Raw genomic sequence first — 16,537 nt, 5'->3', positions numbered from 1 at the left:
CCTGCCTCTATACTAATATTGTGGAGGATGCAGCAGGCCGTGATTACTTTTTGGGCAAACGTCACATATTTTGTTTCTGTTTCTTCCTGTAAATAAAAAATGCCAAGTGTTACCATAATTGTTTTTTTCAATTCTCACCTTTTCACACCATAAAACTATATGTGGTTAACGTGCAGATTATTATAGTTCTCAAGAAACAAAGGGTCAAATGTATAGTAGTAAATGTAACAAATGGCTTCCCTTCTCTGGTGTTTCTACCATTTCACTGAAATAATTAACTGATTTATAATTTATAGATTAATCGCTGTAAAGGTGGACAGACAGAAATAACTTTTCCTTAATGAACAATGCTGTGAAGGTTAGACAAAGTAGCTTAACTCTACTCCCTTTACTGTTACTAATATATAAAAATTGTGTTTTCATTTTAATTATTTACAGATAAATAGTCACAATTTCAACGTGATCACATGTTTAATACCATCCTCAATGTTGTTTTTTTAAAGATAAAAGTAGGAAATAGGCTGTCAGTCTTAAAAAACCTACCAGTTGGCACAGACGCTCAACGTCGGACTTTTTATTAAAATTACGCACTAACTCTGTAAACAGGCCACATAGGGAAGCTTAAAAGTATAATGTTCTCGCCTCAAACGATCTGAAAACGTACTTTTGAAGAACAGCAGCAGCAGAAAAGGGAGTGTTTAACTTACCACTGTGAGCTCTGCGCTGTCTGGAATGAATCTGCAGCCGTGGTGCATTCAGAGACGGTCAGTCTGAAGAGCGCATGCGCGGCTCCTATCTTCGCACTCTGTGCTCCATTAACCAGCCTTGGAAACCGTGACGTCAGACCACTGTTGTGAATTCGTATTCTCAAAGAAAAAATCCGTATTCTCAAGCAGCCGCTGCTGTTTGTGTTCATAAAGAGTAAAGCACAAATTTAAACTTGAAATTTGTATTTATTAGTTATTGAAGTTGTAACTATTTAAACCGTATGTTGTATCTTTTGAATGTGATTTAAATTATTATGAGTTTACAAATGTTTGTTATGCACAACTTCTGACTGATATGGACACAACTATCCTTTTATGTACAAATCTATTTAGAAAGCTCTCTTACCCCATATTTCTCGCGTGCATATAGTGAATGGCAGGGAAAAACAGGCAAACACACATGGATACTTTGAAACGAGAAGCGACTTCACCGACGGCGTCTAAGCAGACCCCCCCCCCCGCTCCGCTCCACACAAAACTTGTTCCGTTCGCCAACTCACCGCCTCGCCTAAGCAAATAGCGTACCGCGAGCGAGCTATTTTTAGAACGTCACGATGACGTTACATCACGTGGTACGCAGTAGGACAAGCTTGCATAGTCCGTCGCTGTTTCGCTGTAAAAGAGACGTGCATTACCCTTGGTTTTACTCGGTAAACGACTGCTTTTTCCAAATCTAAAACCATGGTTTTTAAACATTGTTGCTATGGAACGTGCAACAGCGACTCGAGGTACGCTGATCGGCCGCATATGAAGGATGTTTTCTTCAAGACTGCCAAGGAGAAATGTGTGCGCTGGGTTCACCGGTGCGGTCGGCCTACACAACAGTTCAACCCGGAAAAAGTTACCAAATTCACGTACATATGTAGCAAGCATTTTGTCGGAGGAAAGGGCCCAACCGAAGAACATCCTGACCCAATTCCAGCGACATCAAGTAGTGAACAGGTAAGAGTATTTTGGTGGCCGACATGTTAATAATGAAGCGCCTGCTACCATGATAGCATATAGGCTATCATGGTAGCAGGCTATCATGGTAGCAGGCGCTAACATGATACCCTGCTACCAGGATAGCTTACTCAAAAACATTTCAAATAAGACAAACATTAAACATATACCGATCCCTGGACGGACGCCATGATCGCCGCGCAGGAAAAAAAAACCAAAGCTTACCGTTCGTTCAAGTCGGCCCGTTTTCCGTTTTTTTAAGCCCTCGACACTCAAGCCATCGTTTGAGCTGAAGGTTGGTGTGTTCTTCGACAGTGCAGCCAGTAATCCGTGCGCCTGGGACATCGTCATGCGAAAGTTTAACGGCTATAAAGTCGGTCATATCGCTGTTTCTGTTGTGCGTGTAATAGCTGGTTGCTACGGGCGTTCTCTACCTGTATGTCCTACCAAAGCGGCAAAAGGGGCGTTGCTCTTGAGACGGTGACGTCACGTGCGCGGTACGCTATTCCTGCGGGAAACACCGCTTTCCGCATGTCGGCTTTGTTTTTTTCAGCCAGCTCCTTTCTTACTCTGAATCCGAGGTTTGGCTGACAGCGAGGTTATTGGCGCATTATCGCCACCTACTGTTCTGATTCAAACCCCTACACCGCAGCAACAGACCTTCACAAAATAAAAGCATGTGAGCAACATGCGTTAACGCGCGTTAAAGAAAATATCGGCGTTAATAGTCTAATGAGTTAACGCGAAATTAACGCGTTAACTTGCCCAGCCCTAGTCATAAACAACAGTAACTTATAAGGTCTGCCATATATTATTTCAAAGGGGGTCAGAACAAAATTTGTTGGTGTGATTCTCATGTACAGTTTAACTAGGTCCAGACAGTCTGGCCATGGTCTCTTTGTTTCTTCCATGCATTTCATGCTTTACAAAAAAAATTTGAGTAAGAATTAAATCCATATGTTGTACAATGCAGTTGTAACATCCCTCCTGTTGAGACATGGGAAGGCCCATGGCTCAAAATAGCTGCTGCTTGGAAGCTTTTTTGGAAGGATTGGTTTGTTACACACACAATTAGATGCCTTGTTCTGTAAGTGTGGTACCATTTCTTATCCATATTTGTCTTTACGCTGGTGGAGCTATTTGTCGTCTGCTTAATAACACTTCTGAACCTATAAGAGACGTTCCTTGCTCACCATAGTAGCAGTGTGAGGTTCCAAACTGACCTGCTGCAGCTCATCTTTAATGACCTTGTTTCCTGTTTTTGCAAGATACATGAGCATCTGCAGGGGGTCTTCTTTACAGCCTTGCTCTGTTTTGGACGTAATTAAAGGGTCATCTGCATAAATCAGGATCTGACTGTTTTGGCTTGGGTGGAAATTTTCCAGACACGTTAAAATTGCCTGGGTGAAGATAGTGGGGCTGTCAGCAAATCCCTGTGGTAGTCTGATATAAATGTATTTATTCCCTTCAAACATAAATGCAACCCAAAACTGTGAGTCTGGGTGGACAGGAACTAAGAAAAACGCGTTGCTTAAGTCAATCACAGTAAAAACTTACTGTCAGGATCTAATGTATTTAACAACGTATGTGGATCAGGCACATTTAGAGCACGAGTTTGAACTGCTCATTAACAAAACCGAACAAAAGGTCTTGAATCATCCTCCAGGTTTTCCCATCAACTCTCTGGACTGGAACAAGGAGGTTCAGTGATGCATGGTGAATCTGGCTGTGTTGCTGGTCAGGGCAAGTCATGGACTTGGGGCTCAGAGTCAAATAGAACTTCAGAAGATTTTCTGTACAATGCTGTGCCGAGGCTATAAAACCTCCCTGCCTTCTCTGGGTGTGGCTAGAAGTCTGTAGCTTGTCCTGCAAAAAACAACCTGGGGCTGTTTCTCTCCATTCAGCTTGCCTGGTTTTGAACAGAGAAAAGTGTGGCACCCAGGGCAGATTATACATTTGCGCTGCAGGTTGTGGCAATAAAACTGTTGCTGCAGCGAATGATATTCCATCTGTGTACATGTTTTTAGTCATTAAAACCACCGTTTTTTTTTTCTTGTTTTGCGTACTGTAAGTCTGGACTTTGGCACACATTCATTGTAACTCTGCGAGCAGAGTTTTACCCTGGGGGTGTATTAACATAGCTCGGGCTTCATGCATGAATGCAGGAGTTCACTTTTTTTCAGGGATCTGTTTCAGGGAAGGCAAATGCAGCGCGTAGAAAACTGGAAGTTTTTGGATTAGCACATAAATGTTTTCAACCCGTACAGCTTTCATTCCCCCTTTGGTGGGGAATATTGCAATGCCTAATTTTTCCCATTAAATCACATCCTAAAAGGTTTATGGGGCAATTTGGTGACATTACTACTTGTGCATGTAATTTCTTTCCTGTTTGTAGGTCTTTTACTGCCATGGCCTTTGACACCCACTATCTAGTTGTTTGACCGTTTGCTGACTTCACAAATATTGGTGATTTTAATTGTTTAAGGCCCACATTATCTTTTACACATGTTTTTGCGCTGCAGAGTCGCAAAGAAATGTGGCTGGCTGTCTTTTCAACGCTAGTGCAATGTAGGGTTTTTCTTTTAATGCATTTAAGAGCTCCCAAACAGAATACACATTTACAATTTCTGACAGATGAACCTGTTTCTCGCTCTTTAAAGTTAGTCACTCCTCATTATAAGGTCCACCCCTGTGTCCTCGTCCTCTACCTCTGTGATGAGAATGTTGAGTCTGTTTGTGGCATTCTCTGGACCAGTGATCTAGTGCCCCACATGTCCAACACCCTTTATGGGATTTTTGTGGCCTCTGTTGGAAACCTCCTCCTCGGCCTCGAAGGCCGCCCCATCCTCCTCAGAAACCTCCTCGGTGTCCGCACCCTCGAGGTGGTCCGGAGGCTTGGAACGCAAACACTTCCTGTGGTTCTGGGGTTGGATCTACCCAAAAGATTTGCACACCCCCTCCTGGCACACCCCTCCATTTATTGCATGCTTTTCTGCGTGTCTAACATGCTCCATCATGGTAGCAACATTTGATGTTCCTAATGTTATGAGGTGAAATGTGGGGGTGAAATCCTCCTAGTAACATATTTTTCAGCCGTTGCTGATAGGGCGTGTCATCTCCTGCTTCAACGGGTATACCACTGTGGAATCCAAAATCCTCTTGGAACCTAATTTTGAATTCATCTACATCTTCCCCCGGTTTTTGTTTAACGGACCCCAAATGTCCGTAATCCGCCCTTCAGCGGAAAACTATGCGCGCTGCCCCTGCTACCGCATTCCACTCAACCTGTTGATCTCCCACCACAGGAAACTCATGTAGGAGGGTGGCGCTGTTTGCATCTCTGCCCGTATAGTTTGCTTGTATTTTTCCCCAATGTTTCCCTGCGGATGACTGCAATGCCTGGCCAAATTCATTCCTCCTCTTCCCCTAGTTCTGGGAATGTGGAAATTTAAATAGTTGGAGGGAGTTGACTCATTATTGACTCATACTAACGTAGTCTTCTTGCTGTCAGGTTTCTGTGAGACAAAATAAATCAATCTGATTATCAGAAATCAATTCATTAACTAACAAACTCTTGAGGAGGATATAACAACATACTGTCTTCAGTCAGAGGCTTCTCCAGGTCTACTGTAACACAAACCGGTTTAGGAGATCCTTTCCTGCCAAATTTGATTTCCCTTTGGGATCAGGACAGTAGTTTTGAATTGAATGTCTCTCATGATTCTCCCAAGACCTGTGGTCAAATTAAAAGGCCGGTGGGTGATGAGAGACTCACCAGGAGACATTTACCTTCACCTGGACTTTTTTTCAAAATCTTCCTGATTTTGAAAAAAGTTAATTACAAGTTAGAATTTTTATATGAGTATATGTAAACTTCTCTCTGGAACTGTTGGTACTAAAAATGTCTGTCTGTCTAAAATTATAGGTAGAAATGTTTTTGACTGAGTAAACTGATTTCTTGGTTCTTTTACCTCCTCCAGGATGAAGAGTATTGCAATGGAGAAGAAGACAGTTTGTGTGGCAACAATGGCAGCATTCAGTTGGATGACTTGCCCCTGTGTCTGGCTGCCGCTCAGAAGTTGGTGGAATATATTAAGTTCAATTTTATGGAGTGTGACATGGCTCTTTCAGCAACAAGATCCTCCTGTACCAAAGGACTTGATGTTGAAGTTCATGCTGTTTCCCTTAGAAAAACTGCAGGTGATGCTGTTGATTTTGGCCTGAGCTTTGGGAACATCCCTATTTTTGGGGATCCTAATATCAGAAAAAAGGGATCATCAAGGAAAAGGAGAGAGCAGGGCCCCATCATTGACGTGGGCTGTATCTGGGTGACAGAGGTGAAAAAGCAAAGCCCAGCAGCCTGTTCCAGATGTATCAGACTCAGAGATGAACTTTTGTCAGTAAATGGACAACTGATGGTGGGAGTAAATGTCAGTGGAGCCAGGTAAGATCTTAAAAAACACATCAGAGTTACTACACTGTTGGTACAATCTAAGCAAAACTCTTTACAGCCTTTTCGACTTAAAAAAAAAATCGACTTTACAACCTTTTCAGTATTTTTCAGAACTCCCTTGGCTAGGACTCCCTTGAAAAAAGAGGTTTTTAATCTCAATGGGATTCAGAATCAACACGCCCACATATTGCTTGTACTTGTACGGGGGGGTCTATGAAGAGTTTTATTTTCCTACATTTCTCAACACATGTGGAGGCAAGCACAAACAGAGAACTCAGAACTCTGACATCTGTAACAGTCACTATGTATAGAGTATAGTGTAGTATAAACTGTTACAGTGAATTCACTCTATTCTGTTTCCTTAGATGTATCTATATATTTGGAGAGCATTAATCAAGCCAGCCTTTGTTCAAACTTCTCTGTTGCACTTTAAACAGACAAGACAGATGATTTTAGCAGAAGTCAAGATGGACCACTTCTGCTAAAATATCTTGCTGTCTAGTGCTAATAGAGATAGCATTCTTAGCAGCGGTGGGGGGGGGTGGTCACTCAGTTAATCCCCTTCATCAAGATTGATATTTCTTTTTTTGGTCAGGGTCTGGTTTCCAAATATCATCCTTCTCTGATTGCACCCGTGGAAATTTGGGCAGTAAAAAATTATCCATTTTTGCAAAGCCATTGCAGACTTAGTCAGTGCAACAATTTCAGAAGAAGAGCGATCCATTGATGGGTTTAGAACTAGGCTGTAATTGCCGTCCAAAATACATTGAGCTTCAAATGTTGCCAGCTTCAGAATCAAATCATCAAAAAATTGTGGATTGTCTAAATTTGGACCATATAGGGACATAAATACAGTCCTATTGTACTTATTACAAAATCAAATCTAATCTGTCCAGTCACTCTGTTTCTGTGAAATTTAACCTAAATCTGAGGGTTTCATTAATAAGCAAGGCTGCACCTCTAGCTTTGGATGGAAATGAAGAATAAAAAACATGGCCAATCCAGTCCCTACCTAACTTTAAATGTTCAATATCAGTGAGATGTGTCTCTTATATCAATATCTCAATATCTGTGTTTTGTTTCTTAAAGTATGCTTGTATTTTACGTCTTTTAATGGGGGAGTTGATCCCTTGCACAGTCAACAAAATACAGTTTAGCAGTCCAGTCCTATTCATTACAAATATTATGAAAAAATAAAAAATTTTCATAATATTTGAAATGATCATTTGGTAACAACGATCATTTGGTAACAACAAAAGATGTGAATAAATTCAAGAAAATAAGGAGATCTCTGGCTTTTTACAAAATGTTTAGTTTCCAACTGTAACAATATCAACCTTATTAAGAGAGAGTCGCACTAATCTAGTTAGAAGTATTGTGCAAGATGATGTGCTCCGTGAAGCACAGTTCTCTGAACAGAAAGCCCCTTGAACTGCTCCCTCTTATGCTGCTGGTGAACTAATTTAAACACTGCTGACAAAAGTGAAACTGGTGATGGGGTGCAGATATCAGTGGTGTGATCGCTGGTTTCTCTATACCGTCAGCACTCAGCCCACTGTAGCCACCGAGTCAGCATTTGACTTTAGTTGTTTCCATCCAACTTTCCAACAGCTTGCCCATTCGTTCTTGAATGAACAATGAAGCTCTACTTAAATTTCATTTATTTATCTTTTATGTATGTGTTTGGCAACAAATCCATACAAAATAGTTTTGTAAATAGTGCATCTGGTTTTTATTATTTTTACAGCTACCTGGTTGACCAATGCTGGAATGGTGGTTGCATCTATTTGATCCTTCTGCGCAGAGTCAAGCGAAAGGCACCCCCCCCTCCTTGTCACAGGGAAAGTGTCATTATTCCTAACAGGATGGACCGCAGGGAAAACCAGCAGGACCAGCAGCAGGACATTGTCGCTAATGATTTGGCAAACTACAAACGCACACGCAAGTTTGGTGTCATATCTCGGTTATCCTTTAATCGAGACCATCGGGAACATGCTGAATCAGAGTTCCAAAGCTGCTACCGGACCTCTCCTTCTAACGATGCAGGAGTCAGTCCTCCACTGGAGGACTCAGATTGCAGCCAAGACGCCTCTCCTCAGATAAGAACTATTCATTCATACAATGGAGCTGTTGCAACTCTGCCTGGGAGAAGTCAGAGTCAGATGTTAGAACGCAAAATGCATTCCTTCCCCAGTCAAGCTTCAACCCAGGTGAGACACACTCATGACATACTGTGCCTACGTTTAACCACACAAGGGATGATACTAATCACTCACTTAATTAGGCTATTATACAGAAGAAAAGAGACAACAGAAAATAATTTTATCAATAAAAACACACTGATTGGTCTATCTTCAGTTTCCCAGGAAAAGTATACCGATGGATCATATGTGATTTAGATAGGATATAGTTAGATACTGTACAGGGGTGTAATATCACCTCACACCAAGGTGCCCACCATCATCCTCAGCTGTGCTCTTTTTGTGCACAGTTTGGATGTATCTGTCTGGGCTTTATCTTCCACAAACAAAATCTAGATGTCATAAACTCAGCATTTTGAATTGTGCTTGAGTTCATCATTGTTTGTCTCGTGTGTCTCTATTTGACCCTGTGATTGTCTAGAAATAGGTTCAGGGTGTGCTTAGAATGAAATAAAAATTTAAACTACATACTGTTACCAAAAAATAAAAAATGAATCAACCCTGTTCAGTTTCTATATTTCCGATAGCTTTGTACTGTCTTTTATTGGGTGATCAACTAGAATCTGTGGGGTTGCTTGCTACGGGTTCTAACTAGTTACTGGTTAACGTTTACCAGCTTCAAAACTAACAAAATCTTTTCATCATACAAAATTGTTAACTTCTTGTAATAACATTGAACAGTATACGTAGCATGTAGAAAGAGTTTACAACCCATGTATCCCTCACTATTTGACAGAGAACAAAGGCCTTGTTACGGCTTAGATAACATGCAAATTGAACCAGAGCCTATAACAAGGCTTTTGTTGGGCAGTACTATAAAGCTTGGAACTCCACACTACTCCAGACGTTTTTAATTGAGAAAGCTTCCTGGATGGGAAGCAAAATGTCTTCAAACTTCGGGAAAAATGTCCAGTTGTTTTGTTTTTTAACTTTTTGGATAGAGAGAGAGACATTCTGGCAGAGATGAGTTGGCTGAGGAGGGTAGCTATAGGTTGGTGAACAGGTTGGCTGAGCAAACTTAATTAGTGGTAACAGGTGGAGATGATCTAGGGTGGAAAGAAGGCTGGAGGTAAACAAACAAAACCTAAACCATGACGAGGGTTAGCTTTAGGTATGTACTGGTAAAGGTTAGGGTGAGTTTAGCGTTAGGGTCAGGGTTAGGCCATAGAAAGCGATGAAAATGAATGGAATTAATGGAAGTCAAGGCATGGTCCTCTCATATTTTAAACAAGGAAATGTGTGTGTTTTAGCAAGAAAGCACCCAATAATTATATAATTAAATAATAATTAATATTAAGCAATAATTAAACCATAAATGGTAGTTCCAGGATGTTTTTAAGTTTCAGGTCATATTGCATCTTACATGTTACAGCAGGGGTGTCAAACTCATTTTGGTTGAGGGGCCGCATACAGCTTTATCTGATCTCAAGAGGGCCACACGAGTTAACTCATTGCAAGATTAAATAGAACTAATAAAAGTGGACTTGATTTTTATATTAAATTCATTTCACTTTTACACAATATATTATGAATAACCTCAGCGTTTTTAAGAAAAGTATGTGCAATTTCAACAATACTTTTACTCAGTTAAACATTTACTTGTGCATTATGCCTAAGAACTGATCACAGTGATGATACTGTCAGGATTTGTTTAACGATGAACTCAGAACACACACACAGGACAAAAGTTTGAGAGGTTTATTGAAGAGTAGATGATTGATGAGAGGTGAAACCAGAGATGCTGAACTACAGAGGCTCAGGGGTGCAGATGAAGGCAGGAGCTGACAGCCTGGAGAGAGAGTCCAACGAAGCTGGAAGGCTTGGCATTGAACAGAGTCTTCTCAGAGTGGCTAGTCAGGTTAGCAGTACTCAGGAAACACCAGGACTAAGGCAGAGCTTCTCCAGGAACTAGGAGCATAATATAAAGTCTTTCAGAGTGACTGGCAGGACTGACCTTAAATGAGAAGGCAATGAAATCTTCCAAGGCAAAAAACCGAGGACTGGCATGGAGAGGGTGAAGAACGATGATGGACCAGCACTAAAGTGAGGCAGAGGGAGGTTTAAATAGAAAGACTAACAGGTGAAATGCATCTGACTGAATAATTACTAACAGGTGTGACTGACTGCAAGGAGAGTGGAGTGAAGGCTGAGTGGAAGGGAAGGAGGAAACTAAAATTTAACAAACTAAAACCCAAACAAGGTGGAAAAACTGAGAATAATAGTAAACCAAAGCCGAATCAAAACTAAACCATGACATTACCCCCCCCCCCCCCCCCCCCCCCCCCCCCCCCCCCCCCCTCAAGGCCGGTCTCCGGACGGCCTAACAGATTAAACAACCACCAACCCAGGGTGGGTGGAGGGAGGTACGGATGGCGGGCTAGAGTCAAATCAAACTGATTGGACCAGAAAACTAGGTCAGGGATAACACCACAAAGAAAAACTACAGCAAAAAACTACTAAGTCAAAACAAAATACTAAAGCAGAATTATGAGACTAAAGCTAAACTAGAAATTAAGGCAAAACAAGAAAACTAGGACATGAACAAGTACACTAACGTGAAGAGCAGAGAACTAAAGCTATAATGAGAAAGCAAAGCAAAGCTAGAAAACTAAGGCAAAATCTAGAACCCTAAAACAGAGCAGGAAAAAACAAAAGCAAAACAGAGACTAAGAACTCTAAGAAAACAAAGAACCCCCTAAATAATTCTAAACTGAGGAATTCTAAATCACTTAAAACTAAAGCCGAGCTTAAACAAAATAAAATAGAAAGCACTGGCCTTAAGGGCGCAGGCAAAGACGGCTGCTAAGCCGCAAGAGTCCTCGTGGAGGTCTTCCTGGACGAGGCAGGCGGCGGAGCAGCATCGCCTGACTAAGCCCCTTGAGGAGGGCGGCCCCGACGAGGCAAAGTCAAGTGGCCCGGAGTCCGCAGTCTGCGGCTCCGGCCGAGCAGGAAAGTCAGAGGCGGTCGCCGTGGTGGGCGGCCCCGATGAGGCAAAGTCGAGCGGCCCGGAGTCCGCAGTCTGCGGCTCTGGCCGAACAGGAAAGTCTGGTGCGGCCGTCGTGGAGGACGACCCCGGCACGACGAACCAGAAACAGGAGTAGCACCAACTAAGGCCTCGGCCTGAGGCGAAACTACTCCCTCGGAGGCCTCGGCCTGAGGCGAAACTACTCCTTCGGAGGCCTCAGCCTGAGGCGAAACTACTCCCTCGGAGGCCTCGGCCTGAGGCGAAACTACTCCCTCGGAGGCCTCGGCCTGAGGCAGGGCGGCTCCCTCGGAGGCCTCGGCCTGAGGAAGGGCGGCTCCCTCGGAGGCCTCGGGCTGATCCTTGTTGGCCGGCGGATCTATTCTCTTGGCGGCCGGCAGAGCGGAGCTTTCGGCGGCCGGCAGAGCGGAGCTTTCGGCGGCCGGCAGAGCGGAGCTTTCGGCAGCTGGCAGGGCCTGACGGGGTTCTCTGGCGGCCGGCAGAGCGGGGCTTTCGGGTGGAGGCGGAACCATATCCTCGGCTACCTCGGGCGCTGCCGGGCTACGGGCTTCAGAGGGCGGATCCTCCCGAACCCCCTCACGGGACTTGAGCGGCAGCGGGTCCTCAGAGGCCTTAACGTGTCGGAGTGCCCGACGTCTTAGCCGGGAGGAGCCAGACGGGGAGACAGAGTCTGTCAGAGGGGCGGCTGCAGGCCCAAGGGGAAGAAGTTCGTCCCAGTCTCCGTAATAAAAACTCCACAGCTGGTCCTCCTCTGCGTGTGGGGCTCTGTTAGATGGAACATCGAGCTTTACTCGGGGGGCCAGCTGCGAGTCATAGAGGTGGTGACCTAGGCGATGGATGGATATGCGGCTTCTCTTCTCGAGCTCTGGGGTAGCGGTAACAACTCCCACGTAAAACACCTGGGGAGTGGAGTCGGCCTTGATCGGCGGTGCAGGGTCCCGGGCAGAAGCCATCCTGGCATACCTCTCTCTCCTCAGGCGTTCGCACATATCCAGGTATGCGCGGATCTCCGGGGTGTCAGCCCCTGCAGGTAAGTCCCATGTGGTGTCTGAGTTCATCTTTGGCTGGTCCATACTGTCAGGATTTGTTTAACGATGAACTCAGAACACACACACAGGACAAAAGTTTGAGAGGTTTATTGAATAGTAGATGATTGATGAGAGGTGAAACCAGAGATGCTGAACTACAGAGGCTCAGGGGTGCAGGTGAAGGCAGGAGCTGACAGCCTGGAGAGAGAGTCCAACGAAGCTGGAAGGCTTGGCATTGAACAGAGTCTTCTCAGAGTGGCTAGTCAGGTTAGCAGTACTCAGGAAACACCAGGACTAAGGCAGAGCTTCTCCAGGAACTAGGAGCATAATATAAAGTCTTTCAGAGTGACTGGCAGGACTGACCTTAAATGAGAAGGCAATGAAATCTTCCAAGGCAAAAAACCGAGGACTGGCATGGAGAGGGTGAAGAACGATGATGGACCAGCACTAAAGTGAGGCAGAGGGAGGTTTAAATAGAAAGACTAACAGGTGAAATGCATCTGACTGAATAATTACTAACAGGTGTGACTGACTGCAAGGAGAGTGGAGTGAAGGCTGAGTGGAAGGGAAGGAGGAAACTAAAATTTAACAAACTAAAACCCAAACAAGGTGGAAAAACTGAGAATAATAGTAAACCAAAGCCGAATCAAAACTAAACCATGACAGATACAATGTTGAAAAACATTTATTGACATTTTTTGGAACTTAAAAAACACTGTCCTACATGACAAAATACATCAAACAGATAAAAATTAAGAAATTAAGAAATTTTTCCACACCTGAAGCTTAATCTGCTAATTAAAACACAGCGCCCCTCGTGGACAATATAGGAACTAAATTGTTCGGTGGGCCGGATCCGGCCCGCGGGCCGTATGTTTGACACCCCTGTGTTACAGAGTCAAGGCTTCAAGTATATTCAAAGGAGATTGCTCTGAAATTCAGATGATTTAACAGTTTGTTGATGTCAGATTTGCCAAGTAATTCAAAGAAACAGGACAAATCTTATTTTTGAATCCAAAAAGTAAAATAATAAAACTATGTTCTGGACACAAAATATCTTCTCAGCACATCACTGTTTGCCCTGTTGAGTAGAAGTTGGGGCAATTTTTGGCGCCGCTACTCTCCGACAGCTGTACTCTACTCTGTTGATCCAACTTTTGTGAATAATTTCACAGACTAATTCTACAATCCTCCATAACCCAACGCTGGGAGCTATGTTATCGGAAACTTTGTCATCGGTACTCCTCCCGCTTCGTCAAGTTTCTTCGTGCAAAAGTGTAAGCTTACCTGCCTCTCTATCCAGAGTGGCAGAGTTATCCACAATAGTCCAGTTGCTGCTGCCAGTGATGTGGCCTCCACAGATTTTCACCTGGACCATAATAATCTTGATCTTCATGCTGCCTCTTCTCCGTCCTGGGTTTGATCTATTCCAGTACACCGCAACAGAGCTCCTCCGCATCCGCTCACTTCTGACCGAGCCTCCGCTGGCATCTTTACACCTGTACCCTGGTATTGCTCTCCTACCCCACCGGAAATACGCACAGCGGATCTCGCTGACTCTTCCATTCAATTCAATTCAATTTTATTTATATAGCGCCAATTCATGAAGCATTTCATCTCACGGCACTTTACAAAGTCAAAATCAATCAAGGGTAAGGTGGGGGAGGGAGGGGGTTTATTAGGTATTTAGGGGGTGAGGGGGGGCTCTGGCCGGGTGGCTCGTGTGGGTCGTGTTGGCCCGCCCTCTTGGGTGGGTCCGGTCCGGGGGGCGTCTGGTCCGGGGCCGGGGCCGGGGGTCGGGCACAAGCAGTCGTATAGTCGATTTGGGGTGACCCCCCCCCCCCCCCTCTGGTCAGTGTTGGATGTCAGTGTTATGTGGGAATGTGTGTACAGCGTTTTTTGTTTTTTTTGTTTTTTTCCTGTGTGTGGTGAGTGGGGCACAAGGGAGGGATGGTGTGAATGAGTTTTCCATTTTTTTTTTTTTTTTTTTTTCAGGTATGGGTGTGGTCCGCTCTCTCTCCCAAGAACACCTTAAGTCTCCGCTAGGTGCGGAGCCTATCCCCCCACGTCCTGCCCTCTTCCACTTCGTTGGCGGGCTCCTTGGCCCTCTGGCGCATTCGTTGGCTTCGGGTTTGGGGCGGGTTCCCGGGCGTGCGCCGGCCCACTCCCGGCGGCCTCTTCGCGGGGCCTGGCCCTCAGGGCCCATGGCCGGGACCACTTCAGCGGGGCTAGCTGCCGGCGGAGCCTACGGGCTCGTCCCCGCGGCTCTTGAGGGCGTCGGCATTGCGGTGGCTGGGGGATTTCCTCGGGGTCGTCTCTGCTCCTTCCTTGGGGGGTGGGGGGTGCAAATATCCTGTGTCGGCCCCTCCTGGGCGACCTGCTTTAGGGACCCCTTTGGGAGTCCGGGGTTACGGGTCCCCTGACGACTGCCTCTGTGCTCGGGGAAGGTGGGTCTTCGGTTCTCCACAATCACTATCAAGCTATTTCCTTCTGGATAATTTTCACATAAACTAGTGCACTCTCACAAACTCCCACAGGTGCTGGGTCCCAGGTATTAAATGTTCACTTATATACAGTAATCTTATAATTTATTTATTTATTTATGTTCTCTCACTTTCTTTTTTCAAGTATCACATTACACATGTCAGCTTACATAATAATATATATGATTTAGCAATGGCATCTAGGTGTTATTCGATTGTATCTGTTGCTTTATGTCTGTTGGTTGTGCTGTTCTTTTTGCATCTCTCTTTCCAGGTGACGGAGCAGACAGGGAAGGTTTTATCATTCTCTCCCTTTTATCTCTTCTTTCTTTCACCTCTACTCTTTTTTTTTCTTTTCTTTCTCTTTCACTTTTTGTTCTTCCTTTACTCTCCCATTGTCATGTCCATATAATTTGAAATTCTCCTTGCAGGAATCATAATAAAGCTATTTACAAGCATAAATCAAGTGGAGCACTATGGCGAAAGCTGTTCGCTACACTTGTAAAAGCAAAATCTGTCGAGCTCTATCTGGCATTGAGACATCAATTCATATTGCCATATTGCTAGACAGGACACTGGGGGGGGGGGGGGGAATAATATTATACAGATTGGTCAAAAATGTCCTATGTAAGGGAACCAGTTGATTGCATCAAAGTCCCGACAAGCAGCATTCACTCCTGGAGAAGCGTAGAGCTACAGGGAGAGTCGTCTGCATTGTCCATGGCTTTGCAGCAATCCCTCATACTGAGCAAGCATGAAGCGACAGCTTCAGGTTTGGAGTCGCAGGGATCTTCCATCCCAGTTACTCCAAACCTGTTAAATCCTCCTGGTCCACAACTCGCCACTCTCAACGTAATCCCAATGGAACTATGGACCACAGCATGCTAGCCAGCCTAGCTAGGTCGGCTAAGCCTCCAGTCAAACTCAAAAACATCACCTTCAACTTCAGTCTCCTCAATATCCGTTCGCTTACTAACAAGGGTCATCTTTTCCAAGATATCGTTGTCGACCGTACACTGGACGATCAAGGGTGACACCCCCAACTGGGGGTTAGAGAAGACAGAGCAGAGACACAACAAGAGAGACAAAAAAGCACAGAAGCTCACATTGATCCAGTAATCTGTTCTACATTAGATGGTAGTAGACCAGGGCCGTTTCTCAATTCACAAGAACGTGAGTCCGTACTCGCGTTCTCGTCAAGTCTGTTCTCGGTAAGAACACAGGAAGATCGGACTTGACGAGAACGCGAGCACGCAGCACGTATTGTGCATTGGAACAGAAGTATACTCGTGACGTCATCACACCCACAGCGCTTGAGCATTTCTTTAACGTTCAAAACTATTTATACACTACACCATCATATCTTATTGAAAACGTTTTTTTATTATTTTCTAAAAAGTCTAATAAAATATCTAAAAAAATTACGGAACTGTGGGTATAAAACCAGCAATAGCAGGAATTTCTGGGGAGTTGTAAGTGTTGTAGTTGTAGAGGCGATTGAATCTTCTTTAAAAATCAGCACATTGTAGAAGCAAAATGAGCGATACGAGCAATGTTGCTGTTGCTTCGGTCGATGGTCAGCTTTACCAGCAGGCTGAAGAGGAGGTGATGCAGTTGAGGAGACAAATCCGAGCAAGGAGAAGATTGATGCGGCAGAGGAGGCTCAGAAGGCAGGCTTTG

General features: G+C 44.4%; 1 protein-coding gene across 8 annotated transcripts in view; it reads left to right on the top strand.

Moving 5' to 3' along the window:
• The window catches only part of LOC118556053 (PDZ domain-containing protein 2-like), a 106,813-nt gene that overhangs the window by 57,054 nt on the left and 33,222 nt on the right, over positions 1-16,537 (top strand). For 6 of the 8 annotated variants that reach the window (XM_036130995.1, XM_036130994.1, XM_036130993.1 and 3 more), the window contains 2 exons: positions 5,690-6,153; positions 7,910-8,372. In XM_036130995.1, the coding sequence (XP_035986888.1) occupies positions 5,690-6,153; positions 7,910-8,372 (927 nt within the window). The remainder of the gene's footprint in view (positions 1-5,689; positions 6,154-7,909; positions 8,373-16,537) is intronic. The other 2 variants (XM_036130996.1, XM_036130998.1) reach the window with 2 other exon arrangements.

Source organism: Fundulus heteroclitus, unplaced genomic scaffold (genome assembly GCF_011125445.2).
Source record: "Fundulus heteroclitus isolate FHET01 unplaced genomic scaffold, MU-UCD_Fhet_4.1 scaffold_40, whole genome shotgun sequence".
Lineage (NCBI taxonomy): Eukaryota > Metazoa > Chordata > Actinopteri > Cyprinodontiformes > Fundulidae > Fundulus > Fundulus heteroclitus.
This window is presented reverse-complemented; position numbering and strand designations above follow the sequence as displayed.